Source organism: Aquarana catesbeiana, linkage group LG05, assembly GCF_042186555.1.
Source record: "Aquarana catesbeiana isolate 2022-GZ linkage group LG05, ASM4218655v1, whole genome shotgun sequence".
NCBI lineage: Eukaryota > Metazoa > Chordata > Amphibia > Anura > Ranidae > Aquarana > Aquarana catesbeiana.
Window position 1 is genome coordinate 126405610 of NC_133328.1, and position 17605 is coordinate 126423214.

At 38.8% G+C, this 17605-nt stretch overlaps 1 protein-coding gene across 3 annotated transcripts in view; it reads left to right on the forward strand.

Moving 5' to 3' along the window:
* Positions 1–17605, forward strand: part of CREB5 (cAMP responsive element binding protein 5) — a 620787-nt gene that overhangs the window by 580330 nt on the left and 22852 nt on the right. For all 3 annotated transcript variants that reach the window (XM_073630162.1, XM_073630163.1, XM_073630164.1), the window contains one exon: positions 12158–12385. In XM_073630162.1, coding sequence (XP_073486263.1) covers positions 12158–12385 — 228 coding nt within the window. The remainder of the gene's footprint in view (positions 1–12157; positions 12386–17605) is intronic.

Sequence of the window (17605 nt, forward strand, 5' to 3'; positions counted from 1 at the left end):
CCATCACGGAAGTGATGTGCAGCAGGCCCCCCCCCAATCCTTACCTGAGCCCCCTCCAATCCAGCAACGTTCACAATAGCCTCGGTTGTCCCGAGAATCTCCCTCCTTATTGAATGGGACAGCAGCGGGAGCCCACTGGCTCCCGCTGCTGTCAATCACAGCCAGTGAACCATTGAGAAGAGAGCTGGGGGGCGGGGCCGAGCTGCGGCTCTATGTGTCTTACAGATGCATAGAGCAGCAGCTCGGGAGCGAGGATGCAGTGGTGCCCCCAGGACAAGAGACTATCGCTATCAAAAAAGTATAACATGTTCATTTAAAAAAAACAAAGCTTTAATACTACTTTAACAAATGCAGCTTTTGGTATACTTATCGTAATGATAATAAAATAACAATTATTGTGGCTTAAACAACAATGCATGTAGCAGGTAAAAATAATGCAACTTTTAATACACTTGAGGATAGACAGTCATCAGGACAATGAACCCTATCATACTGCCAAATTGGTTTAAAACGAAAATTAAAGTGATTGTAAGGCCTCCTTTTTTTTCTTAAAATAAACAGATGTTATACTTACCTGCTCCATGCAAAGGTATTGCACAGAGCGACCCCTTACTACCCATTCTGGAGTCCCCTACCGGCATTCTCTGCTCTGTCTCTCCTTAGTAAGAAGTGTGCTTGGGGGTCACCTGTGTATGAATGCTCCTGAGCAAGGCTGCATACGTCTATAGACACAGCGGCTCAGCTATAGATCCTGCTCCCTCCTCACAGTATTTGACTCATCAGCAGCAGGTGCCAATGGCTCTCACTGTTGCCTGAGTCTCCTGTGAGAAAAGAAAGAGAAGGGAGTAGACCTGCAGCCAGGCACAGCACTAGACTGCTGAATGGTGCTGGTAAGTTTTTTTTTTTTTTTTGGGGGGGGGGGACGACTTTAGAACCAGTTTAAATGTCATAGGATGGTACGATCAAAGCCCAGACCTCAATTCAATTGAGGATCTATGGCAGGATTTGAAAATTGCTGTTCCGTTGCAGTTTTGAATCATTGTGACATAGCTAGAGCAATATAGCATAGACAAATGAGCAAAAGGTTCTTCCAGGTATGAATAGCTAGGCAAACAACACATCTGTGCAAAATACTTTGCATCAGTGTTAAGTGTGTGGTATAGAGCAAATCATTAAAACTTCAATTTAATTTTCCTCAATATGCAATAAGAGGCGTTTATCTTATACTTTGTATTTTTACATTTTGGTAAAACACTGGCTGTATGTCTATTTTTTTAAATATGTAAATAAGCTTAATTAGCTTAAATAAGCTTATTTTTATATGGGGAGCACTATGTTAGTTGTCTCTGAAAACAAAGAAAGAATAGAATAACTCCTACTAAACACAGCATGTTGCATATTAAAAATTTGCCTAAAAAATAAAAAAAGTTTGCCTAAAAAAATAATCATTTTCAACTTTCAAATTCCTTCCAAAAGCTCTTTTACTTTTGAGTAGCATGGATAAAGCTCCAGTGTTACACAGGTGTGTGCTTCAAGGACATGTCTATTTGCAGCCATGGAAACTAAAAAATGAAAACTAAACATGATTAGTGACAGATCTTTCCAAGTTATTTGTACATCTTACAGCCACTTTACGCCCCACAGTAGTTGGCCTCCTGTATTATATTTGCTCTTCTTTTTTACTATTTTAACTATATTAGATATTAAAAACCAACTGCACTTTGAATGTACAGTTTTGGTTGAGCACCAGTGGGATGAATCACATACGCTTATATCTCTAAGTAACTAAGAAATGGTGACATCCTCCCACAACAGTTTTTATCCCAGTGCACAATTACAGTCCTATAGTTATGCTGTAAAATGTTGCCAATTAATTCCCCACTTATTTCTATATTTTAAAAAAAATTGAATAGAGCAAGAAAATATCAATTTGGTTTTTACTTCTATCCGGGGTATTGCTATCTGAGATGCAGCACTGGAGAGGGTGATGTCACAGTCCTTTTGGCGATATACTGGAACCCTGATTATTCCATAAATCGAAAGAAGATTCTCCAGCACAATGCTCCAGCACAATGTTCTTCTTTGGAGAACTGGAATCCTTGGTATTCCCGTAGTCTCACTGAAAGCATTGTAACATCACCTAGACACAGTGGGCAGAAGCCAGGGATAAGGTAAATATATTTTAAATTTAGGTTTTTGTTTTTACAGCATTAATGCAACGAATGGGGGAATCAATAAAATGTTTTCCCCCTGCCTATTAAAATGTATACTAGCACAATAAACCCCACATAAGCTTTATTTACTAAGGGAGTAGAGGCATTCCACTTTGCAAAGCAAATGCTCACTTAGCTTAGAAAATAAGATGAATATGTGTTCACTTTAAATACCTAATCATGTTCAAGGGAAATTAAAGTAAGCAGCCCCTACTCATTTATTAAATCAACTTGAATGTGTCCTATTAATAATTAAAAAATAAGTTCGCTAACATAGAAATAACAGTAAATGCCAGATAAACTGTCTTGTCTGCAAAGTAAATTTCTGGTGGATTACTAATTTAAAGTAAGGATGACCCCCCGGTTCGGTTCGCACCAGAACATGCGAACAGGCAAAAAATTTGGAGGAACACGCGAACACCGTCAGTCTATGGGACAGAACATGAAAAATCAAAAGTGCTAGTTTTAAAGGCTTATATGCAAGTTATTGTCATAAAAAGTGTTTGGGGACCCGGGTCCTGTCCCAGGGTACATGCATCAATGCAAAAAAAAGTTTTAAATATGGCAGTTTTTTCGGGAGCAGTGATTTTAATAATGCTTAAAGTGAAACAATAAAAATGAAATACTCTTTTAAATATCGTGCCTGGAGGGTGTCTATAGTATGCCTGTAAATTGGCGCAGTTTTCCTGTGTTTAGAACAGTACCACAGCAAAATGACATTTCTAAAGGAAAAAAGTAATTTAAAACTGATCGCGGCTGTAATGTATTGTCGGGTCTCGGCAATATATATAAAACTCATTGAAAAAAACTGCATGGGTTCCCCCCCCAGTCCATTACTAGGCCCTTTGATTCTGGTATGAATATTAAGGGGAACCCCGAACCAAATTTTTTTTTTTAAATTGAGTTGGGGGTCCCCCCAAAATCCATGCCAGGCCCTTTAGGTCTCATATGGAAATTAAGGGAAATCCTGCGCCAAATTTTAAAAAAATGGCGTAGGGGTACCCCCCAAAATCCATACCAGACCCTTACTTGAGCACATAACCTGCCAGGCTGCAGGAAAAGAGGGGGGACGAGAGAGCGTACCAGGCCACATGCCCTCAACATGGGGAGGATGCTTTGGGGTTCCCAAAGCAACTTGTCTACATGTTGATGTGGATAAGGGCCTCATCCCCACAACCCTTGCCCGGGGGTTGTGGGGGTCTGCGGGCAGGGGGCTTATTGGAATCTGGAAGCTCCCTTTAACAAGGGGACCCCCAGATTCCAGCCTCCCCCCTATGTGAATTGGTAACGTGTACATTGTACCCCTACCATTTCCCAAAAATGTGTCAAAAATAGTAAAAAAGACAGGAGACACTATGGGACAAGTCCTTTATTAAAAGATAAAAGAATACAAATGTCCCAAGATGTAAATCCATCTCACGCAGATGAGCCAAAAAAAGAAAAAAAAAAGCCGCAACAGCTCCGCCTCCATGGTAGGCTCCTGCCGAGTGGCGCTTCTTCTCGGTGACAGCTGTTATATAGCTGAGGGCGAGGCCACCCAGTGATGTAAACGGGTTATACCCCCCCCCCCTAACGCCACGTGACGTGAAATTTAAATTTTTTGAACATTTCATCAATTTTTTAATAGTTAGTTGGGTCAAATATTTCTATTGCAGTGACAAGAAATGTAGAAAGAGCAAGATGGAAGTTTTTTCTTACACTGTTTTCATTTGGGAAAGTCCATTTATTCCAAATCAAGTTTTAAAAGCAAATAAAATGTGGAATTACATTCATCAACAAATCAAATGCACTGAATTTTCATACACATGTTTGTATGAACATTTGTTCTTAATACTACTAGTCTACTAAATCTAGTTTATGGCCAGTTTAATTTAGAGGTGTTTAGATCTTCTTTGCCATTCTAATCTTCAGGAGAATATGACTGTTGGCTGATCACTGTGGTTGATAAAACAGAAAGTGAAATGTGAATCTGGTACAGTGTTCAAAAACGTATGTACCATCTTTCTAAAGGAAAACAATAGTTTTCAGCCAAAAACAGATTTGATTACTAATTCCAATTTTTGACGTCAAGAGACAGCAATTACAATCCCAATTACCTTATTTTCCCTTAAGTAACCATTGCAGGGAAACAGAAGAGTGCTTTTAGATGTAGCTCCTCGTGTCTAGGGTGCACTTGTCTGGGACTATGGTCTTCTATAAGTGTAAAAAAAAAAAGGTGTTTAAATCAGCCTCATAAATGTTCATCTGTGTAGTAAATACATTAAGTAGGAAAACTTTTTTTTGGCTAAAGTTCTAGTCAGACAGCAGATGTGTTACAAACAAGGCTGCAGACACATAAATTACAGACTTCTGAAGTCTCAAGAAATTTCTGCTGCACTCTATGTACAAATTAACAGACTGTCTTTTATGTGACAGCCTCGCTGAAATGTTCAAATTTGCTGTTTGAGCCTATTCATTTGCAGAGCTCATTACGAATAAAGATAAAAATCTGAACAGCAGTTACAGGTGCGGATTTCAGCTAAACAGACTGTCCAACAGACATGTATTTAAGTGGAGAGAAAAAGCAGTTTGGAGGTGATGATAGGCATTAGTGCTTTTTATTTATATAATTGTAGTACTAGTGTTTTAATTTGCATCTATATATTTTAACTCCACTGTTTTTGTACATGTGGTAGTGCCAGCTTTAACTTTTTTTTTCAAAGATGTAAAAGTAATCCCCTTAAAAAGAGGTGTCCACTTCTGGCAGGAAAGTATAAAATCACACATTTTGAGGAGGGCTAGAGCCACTGGCTGAGGGTTACTGTGCACTGCACTGTCTTAGATCAGCCAATCAGCATTGATCACAGGAAACAAACTTCTTCCCACTGGCAGAACTCCATTTCTTAAAGTGAAGCTCAAATTTTGTAGAGTAAAATAAAATCCCATCTAAGTGAACTATACACTTTGCAAGGATTTTAGCAAATGTTTTTGCATATTCATACAGCAGGTTCTGAAGAAACTGTTACCCCATATCATGTCTCAAACTGATTTTTGAATGGGAATGTCTGCTTACATGATAACCACCTGGTGCAATCTCACTGTTGTTATGATAAATGCTGCAGTGTCTGCATCTCTTTAGTCTAGGATGATCCCTAAGCTGGCCATATACTGATACAATTTTAGTTGGTTCAGCAGGGACTAGCCAAAATGCAATCAGTGTGTAGCTGTCCCCACTCAACAGAAGTAGACTGCTTGATCGACTTCTGTTGAAGTCTGTTGGAAATATGTTCTCACTTAATAGATAGAGCCAGCCACTGGTGTGTGCAGTTGTCAAAATACAATAATCAAAAAAAATGGCCAGCCTTAGAGAGAATGTCCTCAAAATTTCAACATCTGCTGCAATGAATGTCTGAAATTTGACTTGTATCTCAGAGCAAACCCCAGGGAGAAGCAATAGAGCAATCATACAAGCAACAAAAATTGATTTCTGATGGTGTTATGTACACCAATGGTACCCCAAAAATGGTCATTATTTTCCCTCAAGATTGGTTAAGCAAAAATGTATGTAAAAATCTGTTGGTGCCCTGTGCTTGGATAATCATGCTTGATCCAGCATATCTATGGGTACCTACAGACGTGGGGTGTGTGCTACAGATTTTCTGACTCCTCTCAGCAGGCACTGTTTCCCGCCCCCCCCTTTTGTTCTGCTCCAAGAATTACCCAAAAAATGGGTTAAGTAATTCCAAAATTCAAAATATTGTGCTTTGATTCTGCCCCATGCTAGTTGGCAGCTGAAGCCTCAGGCCCACAAGAGCATTAAGGTCTAAAACTATTTGCTCAATTTTTGGGATTTTATTATATCAAACAAAAGAGCCCACATATTTTGTTTTGGATACTGCAATGAGTGGTTAGTACCTCTGTCAAGTCCTTATTGCTGTCTGTATTGCTGCAAAATTTAGTATTTGCCCTGCCATCACACTGTGAGAGAGAATCCAAAATATTGAGTTGCCATGGAATAGAAATAGAGGAGATATTTCAGTTTGGGCACTTGTTTTGATGACAACTAAGAGATTATTTACTTCACTTTGGAGAAATATATTCTCACTTCATGTTGTGTCTCTAGGACAAAAAGTAAGGGACATTTCTCCAATGGGACACAGGTGAGGTTTTACCCTTTCCTTACTCTTGCTCCTTACTCTTAAAAACTAATGAAAAGTTTTAGCTTTAGACACTTTAAAATTAGCTTGACCATAAATACCAAATATCTTATAGGCCAGAAATACCCACCCAGATACCAATAAGTGAAATGTGGCTGTCAATTACCTTTAGGATGTACATCCTGTAAGCAAGTGCTCAATATCTCTCTGTTTGAACACCTGCAGAGTTGGTTACAAGTATAAAACCAAGCCCAGGTTTCATTAAAAAAAAAAAAAAAATTAACAGAGAATTAGGTGTTTTGTGAATGTTGTTTTTTATAGTGTGGCTTGCTAATCTAGGGACATTCAAATATAGAGCATCTCAAACTGATGTCAGAAACAAGTTGCATTTGCCCATCAACACAACCCCAAAGTCTATCGACATAGGCCCTTAGGCTGTTTTTAGATTTTGATCTCTGTGAGCTTAGTCAATCAAAAAGCTCCATTTAAAATTTCCTTTACCAGAGGCTCCCTGTCAAGAATAATTGAGGTGACAGTAGCCATGCTTTTGAAAGTTTTCCATGTGCTCAGACCTGTATAACACAGAAAAATGCTTCTTCAATTAGAACTGCACAATACCAGCAAAATATTGAATTTTAATATTTAGACACAAATATAATTTCTAATAATGCAGCATGAGACGAGATACTATGAATATCCAGTTACAAACTTTTGACAGTTTTTATATAATTTTGGCCATTTGTCAAGTTAACCCTAATGTGGATATCTTATTTAACTCATTAAATAGCAAAGTAAAGTTATGGATGCTAATTTACTAAAGGAGTCAAGAATCTTAACACAATACATTGACCAAATATTTACTTCAATTGCCCATTAATGGGAAAAGCAAATTCCTGTTTACTTATTTCATCTGCAAATGATTAGATATTTGCAGTAAATATTAACACTTAACTCCTTTAGTAAGTAAACCCAATCGTCTTGCTTTAATGATAAGTTCACATTTTTATAAAAATGTACTATGCATAAAGGATGCCTCAGTATTTTATAAAACATTATTCATTGGAAAAAAAAAATAGCTTACGTTTGAAGATATTTCTGTAGGCCAAGAATGGCGTCCCCGAAACCTGGCCAGAAAACATCAATTGAAAGAGATCAATCACATCATGCACAGAATCTAGGACATGAGAACAATTTAACATAGCACCAGCTCTTAAGGCATTCTCCAGCATCTAAGGAGTGCTCTCGCTCTGACATACAACTGCATATGGGTAGCCCGCTGTTCCTGCCCTGTCACAGTAGAGACTGAAATCAGTGGCCGTTGTGACAGGGGAGGAAGAGTGCACTGCACATGTATGATTGTATGTCAAAAGGAGAGCATTCTTTCCTTAAATGCTGGTTTCAAAACCCAATGTCATAGATTCTGCACAGGATGAACTTTATTTTTCTCAGTGGAAGTTTTCTAGCCAGGCATCAAGGAAGCCACCCTTGACCTACAAGAATACTGTTTAAAGTAAGCTCATTTTTTCTCTACTGAAAAATGATTTATAAAATACCCGGGTCATTTATTGCATAGTAAATTTACATACAACTAATCCTTTAACAACATCTGGTTACTAAAGTAACACATATGTGATAATTTATAACCTCTATATCCACTTCATCAGGTACCACAGTTTTTTATTACAAAGTTTTTCACTCCTTCAAGTATATCTAAAGCCAAAACCTTTTTTTTTTTGTTTTGGACAAAGTGTTTAAGTGTTGGAAGCCCTGTCAGGTTTGTTTTGCTAAACAAGAGGAGGTGTGAAGCTCTAGATTGTTGGTTGTGTGGATCAATTTATTTATCAGACAGGTCTGTAAGGAGTACCAACTGTGGGTGATTGATGTCTCATGTAGACTGATGTGTGGTGAGGAAAGTGTACAACTCACCTGTTATGCCGCCTACGCACGGGTGGACTTTTCGGCCGGACTGGTCTGATGGACTTTCCAACAGACTTTCGACAGACTTTTGATGGACTTCCGACGGACTTTTGAATGAATGGACTTGCCTACACACGATCACACCAAAGTCCGACGGATTCGTGCGTGATGACATACGACCAGACTAAAATAAAGAAGTTGATAGCCAGTAGCCAATAGCTGCCCTAGCGTGGGTTTTCGTCCGTCGGACTAGCATACAGACGAGCGGATTTTTCGACCGGCCTCGAGTCCGTCAGAAAAATTTGAAGCATGTTTCAAATCTAAAGTCCATCAGATTTTCTACTGGAAAAGTCCGCTGAAGGTCCAATGAAGCCCACACACGATCAGATTGTCCACCGGACTCGGTCCATCGGACCAGCCCGATAGAAAAGTCCGCTCGTGTGTACGCTGCATTAGACTGCTGCCTAAACTTTTGTTTGGAATAGATCCTTTAATACAAATCATTCCATGTTGCTTAAGTTAAAGATCCAGAATCTCTTCCTAAAGTTCCTTTTGCCCCTGCTGAAAGGAACCTGAAATGCATTGAATGTAACCAAATATGACTTTTAATAAATGGATTTGCTGGACTTCAAAATCAAGTCAAAAAATAATTAAAACGTTTGCAAAAAATAATTAAAAATAATTAAAACGTTTGCAACTGACACCAGAACATGAGATGAGGGGAAATTTTCCAAATGGGACACCTGTTCCAGTGACAGCTGTCTAAGATGATAGTTCCCGATTCTTTTGAAAAATTTTCTCTCACTTCCTCTTGTGTATCCAGGACAGGAAATGAAGGGAAACTTCCCGAAGGTACATAGACATCAGAAAAAAAAATGTTTCTAACTGTTCCCTATGCTATCCAAAACTAAAAAAAAAGAAAGTATTGGCTTCAGATATACTGTACATTAAATATGGCTAAATTCCGAGTGGCTACAATTGTGAGATTTTTTATGTGTTTGTTGAGAAGATCAGAGAGTGCAGAGCCATTCCATGTGCTGAGAAAATGACAATTCATGAGAAAAAATACAGATTCATTACAATTACATAAACATTAGTCTAATGACCCCTTAAGATGGGGCCATATATGGACAGCTTTAGTCTTCGCAGTTTTTATAAATCAGTACGGTGTGTGACAGATATAGAAACAACAGTAGCCAATCAGACCCCATTTCTCATTTTTCTGGTTAGGCTTGATCAATAATGTCAATCCTTCTTCCATGAAGCAATACAAAGTGATGATTGAAATGTAAACCATGAAGAGGATCATTGTGTTTAATTTTCCTGAATCAATAAAATAAAAGTTTTATCTTTAAATCTTACATTACAACTTATATATAAAAAATATATACTCAAGCTATGTATCTATAAAAAAAGTAATGTGTAAGTCTGATAATTGGACAGTGCTTTGAAGCAATCAGGACTCTGTGCTGTTAGTGCTATCAGTCTAACATTGTGAACATGCTTACCCAAGAGAATTGCACAGGAGATAAACTAATCCACAAGCTAGTTCTCTTTGATTGTCAAAAAGGCCCTGATAGGGAGATTCATCTTTTTATTTTGTTCTGCTGACTATTGTCATTGGGACAGAAAGTGAAAGAATATCCAAAATTTAGAATTGTTACCAGGCCAGTAAAAAGGTATTCCACATTTTCATATAAAAGGGATATCTGATTTTTTACAATTTATATATATTATAAAATATATATAATATATAATATTACAACAGGTAAAGCTATTGGTGAAAAAGTGTGCACTTTGCTTTGGAGAAAAAAAAATTGCTTAAAGTGGATGTAAACCCAATGTCATCCTTTCTAAACTACTGCCATAGGGGTTATCTATAAGGATATACATGCCTCCTGCATGTATCTTTACCTGTCAAATGTCTCCCCTCTGTCTGTTATGAGAGCTGAAAAACTTCATATTCTGTGGGTGGGTCTGTTGTCTGGAGCTCGGTGGGTGGAGTCGTGATGTCAGTAAACTCCCCGCCCACCTCTACACTCCCCTTGTCTCCTGTGTACTTCTAACTGAACTTCTGCTATGATCTCTAACATCCAGTGAAAAGACAGGAAAGTAACCACATGACTTCAGCATGCCAAATCATGCTGAGGTGTGGAACAGCCAATTCTTGCAGAGCTGCTGAAGAAATGAGTGGGGGAGGGAATTAAAAAATCATGCCTGTGTCTTAGGCTGTCACTCACAGCAAGGGGGAGTATTTGACAAAGTTTTTGTCAGTTCGTCAAGATTTCTCTCACCGAACAATAAAAGAGGATTGCTCAGAGATGGATTAACTCTGTGTGGCAAGACTGGGCTCAAATGATAGGAAATCTTATACTCTACAGTATGATAAAAAAAAAAAAAAAATTCGGGTTTACATCCACTTTAATTACATAGTAAATTAAATTCTGCATATTTACTCAATAAGCAATTTTTATTCTAGAGTATCACTATTTATGGTACAAGGTTAAATTGGACTAATAACAGGGATATCTTGAAACACACCTAAAATGTACTAATAAGAAGAGCTTGTTATGCCTCCAAGCTCTTTGTATGTTGCCACGACAGGGTAAGAAGCTGAGGTTGTGGTGGATATACGTGTTTAAGACTCATCAGTGTAAAGTTGACCATATACAAAATATTCTGATTGAATACTCTCCTTTAGATCTACCAACAATTTTGTAGAACAGCTGTGGTCAGCTTATGAGGTATAGGGGGGCATCAGCTGTGGCCTCTGACATAACCAAGTGACCAAATATAATATTCAGTATATATGTCACTACAGAAGACTGTAAGAGACAATGAACATCTTTTGAAAAATAGTTAAATTGCGGGGTTGATTTACTAAAACTGAAGAGTGCAAAGTCTGGTGCAGCTGTGCATGGTAGCCAATCAGCTTCTAACTTCATCTTATTCAATTAAGCTTTGACAAAAAAAACTGTAAGCTGATGGGTTCAATGCAGAGCTGCAACAGATTTTGCACTCTCCAGTTTTAGTAAACCAACCCCACTGGGTATGTGCTACAGGAGCAGTTGCATCCTACAGACATGTTGCTGGACAGTCTGAGACTAGGAATATGTTATTTGAGGTTGCTTGAGCTTATTGCCATTACTGCCCCTTTATGAACCAGTGATCCCACTCCCACTACCTACTGCCAAGGTTTGAGGGCTACACATCAAATACTATAGGACCACATGTGGCCCACGGGCCACAGATTAGGTACCTGGAATATAGAGTGAGGGCCTTCATAACTGGATTCGGTTTGAATACATTGATTAGGTTGGCCTCCACATTACATAGTTTAGGTAAACTTAAAAGAGATTGTGCAGAGATTTTAAAATCAGATTATAATGTGTATGACCAATTCAAGTGGCACCACACTCTTCCACATCATAGTTTCCTTACCACTGCCATGGTAACAACAGAAGTAGGGCTTCATTATATGAAAGGGATGGCTTGACAATATTGAAGGCAGGGATTGTTCATCACTTTTCAAAAAATATACAAAAATCATCATGATAGGACAGAAACAACAAGGAACTATCTATCTCCCCTACCCAATTAAATACTAGCATGACTAGCAAAAATGACAGGTGCACTTTTGAAAAGAGTATGACCTAACATTCTTATCATTACCACGGTCCCTTCTGCTTTTATTAAAAAAAGAAAAAACTCTGTATATATTTATTTAAGTTTCAGACAGACATCTTTTTTTCAGTGTGAATGCTTAAGAAATGCAGAGTGGTTATTTAAATGAAATTTTAGTTTTTCTTTTGGCCGACATTGCCACCACCACATTTAACATGTGTGCTTTTAGTGGTCTAGAGAGTCAATTAGCTTTTCTTCTTGGTCCAGCTCTCACCAGCAGCACAGCAAATGCAGCCCTCTCAGACAATACAGTCCCCTCAGCCCACGGGAGGCCGACGCAGGCGGGTGGTGGACGAGGATCCAGACGAGAGGCGGCGAAAGTTTCTGGAAAGGAACCGAGCAGCTGCCACGCGGTGCAGACAGAAAAGGAAGGTCTGGGTGATGTCACTGGAAAAGAAAGCAGAGGAACTAACCCAGACAAACATGCAGCTTCAGGTGTGTACTGTACAGCTTCACAAAGCCACTGTTTATAGCTGAGCATTTTCTCTACACGTCCATCATACACAAGCAAGACACATTACATTAATAATGAAAACACAGACATAATCTACTCTAGCAGATGACTGAGGTCCTTCTTGTGTAAACACTTTGTGTCAAAGGATGCCAAAGGACTTTGCACTTGCCTCAAAGAAACCTTTACAGAGCAAGCAGCTCTATCATGTTCAAAATATAGCCCTGATTTTGTTTTCAGCATTTAGCAAAGAAAACAGTGATTGGACATCCAGCAGATCACTCACTATCACCCTATTTCCACCAATTCTTTCAATGTCTGGAATAATGGTACACTATTACTAAAAATCCCAGCAGGCCACGTCCATGTTTATGTATTATCAGCAGTGTCCAGTCTGAGGTCTGACTCTAAGCAACTTCTATGCAAATCTCCATAAAGGTGTTTGAGATTTAAATGAAAGCAAAATTTCTGATATTTAAATTTCAAGATGAAATTAAAAAAACTAATGTAAATTTGCATTGCCTTAGTCTACTCTACAACACTGAAAGGTGCAGTTTCAAATTTATGAAATCTGTTTCATGTTGGTCTGTTGTCATAAATGTTTATTCGTACATCAAGTATACTTAAAGTATAACTAAAGGAAATTGTTGTTTTAGTTTTGGCTAGAGTGGAGAGGGGTTTAAACACCTGTCAGGTTGGTATTGCTGTTTGTGCCCCCATTAGCGAGATTCACCCACTCTCTGTCCTGTTTACCATTATGGCTTAAAGTACAAGTGAAAGAAATTTCCAAATTTTGAGTTTTCACTAGAACAGGAATAGAGGGGAAATCTTCCAAAGGAGACACTAGTTCTGGTGACCCTGGTGACCACAAAGGATTCCTTCACTTTGGAGGGGTTTTCTCTCACTTCCTGTTTTGACTATGTGACAGGAAGTGAAGGAAAATCTCCCCAATGGACAAAAAAAAAAAAAACACAGGCAGTTGTTATAATCCTCCCTTACTCTACCCCCCCCCCCCCCCCCCCCCCATAATAACCCCAAGAACAAAAGTTTTATATATTTCAGCTTACCAGTCCTTGTGTGCTGGTGTCTTCAGGAGCTCATCGTGTGATGGCTGCATTAATTTCCTTTTTAGGATAAGTACATTTTCTGAAAGTTCTGCCACTGATCTTGTGATCTTGTGACGTCCTGTGCATTGAACTGAAATTTCAAACAATGTTAGCTTTCCCAGCTATCTTTTATAAACTACAAAACTACAAAACAACTTCCTCAATGTAATATAGATGAGGGGTAGATGTTTTTAATCCTAACCAGGAGAGAAATTTAGGATGACAACAATACTTCTTAATAGATACTGTGCAATGAGTGTTACCCTAGGACTGAAAATGTATTACTGGCAGGATCACTACATAAAAATAATGGAAATATAGCCTGCAAAAAGAAACAATAATGCAGCCACCACCTCCAATGACTGGCAAGCTGCAATATATTAATTTTTGTTTTGAGGTTATGGTAAACTTTAAATTATTGTGGTATTTAGCTAGACAATTTATTTCTTATTTGCTAAAAGATGAAACATAATCATTTCGTATATACGACAAATAATATATTAGTAATAATTTCATGTATGTTTTTGCTTTTTGATAGTTTATATATAATAATCATTTTGCTTTTTGTTTTGACCACAAAACAATGACCACCAAACAGGCTATGAATAAAGTTTGCTTAACCACTTGCCGACCGGCTCCTGTACATATACGTCGGCAGTTTAAAGATGGATATCTCGGTAACGGCAGCAGCTGCTGCCACAACCTAGGTATCCATCTTTTGAGCCGGCAGACCTGTTTACGATAATGGTGATCTCTGCAGCAGATTCACCGCGAGATCACCGTTATCGGCGGTGGGAGATTTTTTTCTTGCACTTAAGTCCAAATATGAGATCTGAGGACTTTTTGACCCCAGATCTCATATTTAAGAGGACCTGTCATGCTTTTTTCTATTACAAGGGATGTTTAATTTTATTGTACTAGGAATAAAAGTGACCCATTTTTTTTTTTTTAAACAGTGAAAAAATAAATAAAATCAAGTAAAATAAATAAGAAAAAAATACATTTTTAAAGCGCCCCATCCCGACGAGCTCGCGCGCGGAAGCGAACGCATACGTGAGTAGTGCCCGCATATGAAAACGGTCTTCAAACCACACATGTGAGGTATCGCCGCAATTGTTAGAGTGAGAGCAATAATTCTAGCCTTAGACCTCCTCTGTAACTCAAAACATGCAACCTGTAGAATTTTTTAAACGTGGAGATTTTTAAGGGTAAAAGTTTGACGCCATTCCACGAGCTGGCGCAATTTTGAAGCGACATGTTGGGTATCAATTTACTTGGCGTAACATTATCTTTCACAATATAAAAAAAATTGGGCTAACTTTAATGTTGTCTTATATTTTTATTCAAAAAAGTGAATTTTTTCCAAAAAAAGTGCGCTTGTAAGACCGCTGCGCAAATACGGTGTGACAAAAAGTATTGCAATGACCGCCATTTTATTCTCTAGGGTGTTAGAAAAAAAATGTATAATGTTTAGGGGCTCTAAGTAATTTTCTAGCAAAAAACTTGTTTTTAACTTGTAAACACCGAGTCTGAAAAAGAGGCCTGGTCATTTACTGGCTGCTGGGTAGACACTACGAGCCTTTTGTACAGTATGGAAAGTATGGTCAAAGTAATATTTCTTGCTGCCCATTGCAACTTCTTTGATTTGTTTTAAAGGTCATACTGTGACAATGACAGTGAAGTCAGAACTGATTGGTTGCTACAGGCAACAATAAATGTTAGCTTTACCAGACTTTTTTTACATTGTGCCCCGGTTCTTTAACCGGTTCAATACAAGGCATTTTCACCCCCTTCTTTCCCAGACCAATTTTTAGTTTTCAGCGCTGTCGCACTTTAAATGACAAATGTGCGGTCGTGCGACGTTGTACCCAAACAAAGTTGACGTCTTTTTTTCCCCACAAATAGAGCTTTCTTTTGGTGGTATTTGATCACCTCTGCGGTTTTTATTTTTGCGCTATAAACAAAAGAAGAGCGACAATTTTGAAAAAAACACAATATTTTTTACTTTTTGCTATAATAAATATCCCAATTTAAAAAAAAAAAAACAAATTTTTTCCTCAGTTTCGGCCGATACGTATTCTTCTACATATTTTTGGTAAAAAAAATTGCAATAAACGTATATTGATTGGTTTGCGCAAAAGTTATAGCGTCTACAAAATACGGGATAGATTTATGGCATTTTTTTAAAAAAATTATTTATTTATTTTTTTTTTACTAGTAATAGCGGCGATCGCGATCAATGCTATAAAATTGCGTTGATTATTGTATAAATGTGACAGGCAGGGAAGGGGTTAACCACTAGGGGGAGACGAGGGGTTAAATGTTTCCTAGGGGAGTGATTATAACTGTAGGGGGCAATCGCGGATGCCCAGCGGACATCGCGGCTGCTGTGCACACGCACTGGGTCCCGAGCAACGCGACGGGCGCGCGCGCGCCCCCTAGGCGGCCGGGAAGCCCAGGCCATCATATGATGTCCACCCAGGATGGGAGATCCCATCTGTGGACGTCATTTTACTATGGCCGGGTAGTGAAGTGGTTAAAGAGACCCTGTCAGCAATTCAAATAAATTCCTGGTAAAAGTACAGAAAATATATATGCTTTTTGCAGTATGTTTTCTTTCCAAAAGTTATTTTTATTCGCTTGCAATGTGCCTGTGAAGTTGCTAGAAAATTTGACTACTCCAGGAGAGTCAATTCCTAGCACGCTCCCTTCCTCCTTGCACATCAAAGCCCTCTTCTCTCCTGGAAGGATCTCATTACTATTTATGCTGGCCCAGCATCTGCACCCATCCCCTACCCTCCCTACATAACCTTTTATGTAGCTGCAAGTGGAAGAGCAAAGGGAAACACTATAAAGTGTCACTTGAGTGACAGCTTGGAGTTTGCTGTGGCTGAGGACATCACAGCTAAGATGGTGGCACCCAGCAGCAGTCTCAGCACTTTTGGATGTCTACACAATGGAGGCTTTTACAGGTAAATAGAAACATATAATACATGCACCTATAATTTTATGGAAGATTTTTGATAAAATTAATGATCTGGTGACAGGGTCTCTTTAAGACAAGACAAGACAGTGAGTAAGGCCCCTTTCACACTGGGGCGGTTTGCAGGCGTTATTGCGCTAAAAATACCGCCTGCAAACCGCCCCAAAACAGCCTCCGCTGTTTGTTCAGTGTGAAAGCCCGAGGGCTTTCACACTGAAGCGGTGCGCTGGCAGGAGAAGAAAAAATCTCCTGTCAGCCGCATCTTTGGAGGGGTGAAGGAGCGGTGTATTCACTGCTCCTAAACCGCTCCTGCCCATTGAAATCAATGGGACAGCGCGGCTATACCGCGGCCATACCGCGGCTATAGCCGCGCTATACGAGTGGATTTAACCCTTTTTCGGCTGCCAGCGGGGGGTTAAAACCGCACTGCTAGCGGCCGAATACCGCGGTAAAACAGCACTAAAAATAGCGCTGTTTTACCGCCGATGCCCCCTACCGCCCCAGTGTGAAAGGGGCCTAAGACAGTATGATTTGCTTTTGTGCTGTGACAGTGTATATGTACAGTATATTACAAGCATATACCTAAGCATATACCTAAGTGCGTATACGTATGTATGAGTATGTATGAGTAACCGCATGTAATGATAGCTAGATAGATAGATATTGATTTAATAAAAGCAAAAAATGCTGTTTACTTTGAAAAGCAAGTTGCACTTTGCAGGGAATTTGCCCCATAGCTTAGTGAATGAGGTGAAGCTATGCTGACTTACATCACTCAATCATGTGCAAGCAAAAATGCATTTTTTATTTTGTTTCTTGCATGTGTTTGGGTATTCTTTGCAAAGTGATACTTTACCACATTCACTAAGCTCTGAGGCAAATTCCCTTGCAAAATGCTACTTCCATTGCAACTTCCAAGTGAACAGCCTATTTGCCTCTAGTAAATCAACCCCATAGTATTCAAAATCAGCATAATTTCCAGAGAAACGCTGCCCCATTTAATAAGGTCAGACTGCTAGTTTTCTAACCATAAGATCCACTTTAATCTCCCCTGTCAGGTAGAGGTGTATGGTACACATTCAAAAATCTTACACAGCACTGGAAAATTATATGGT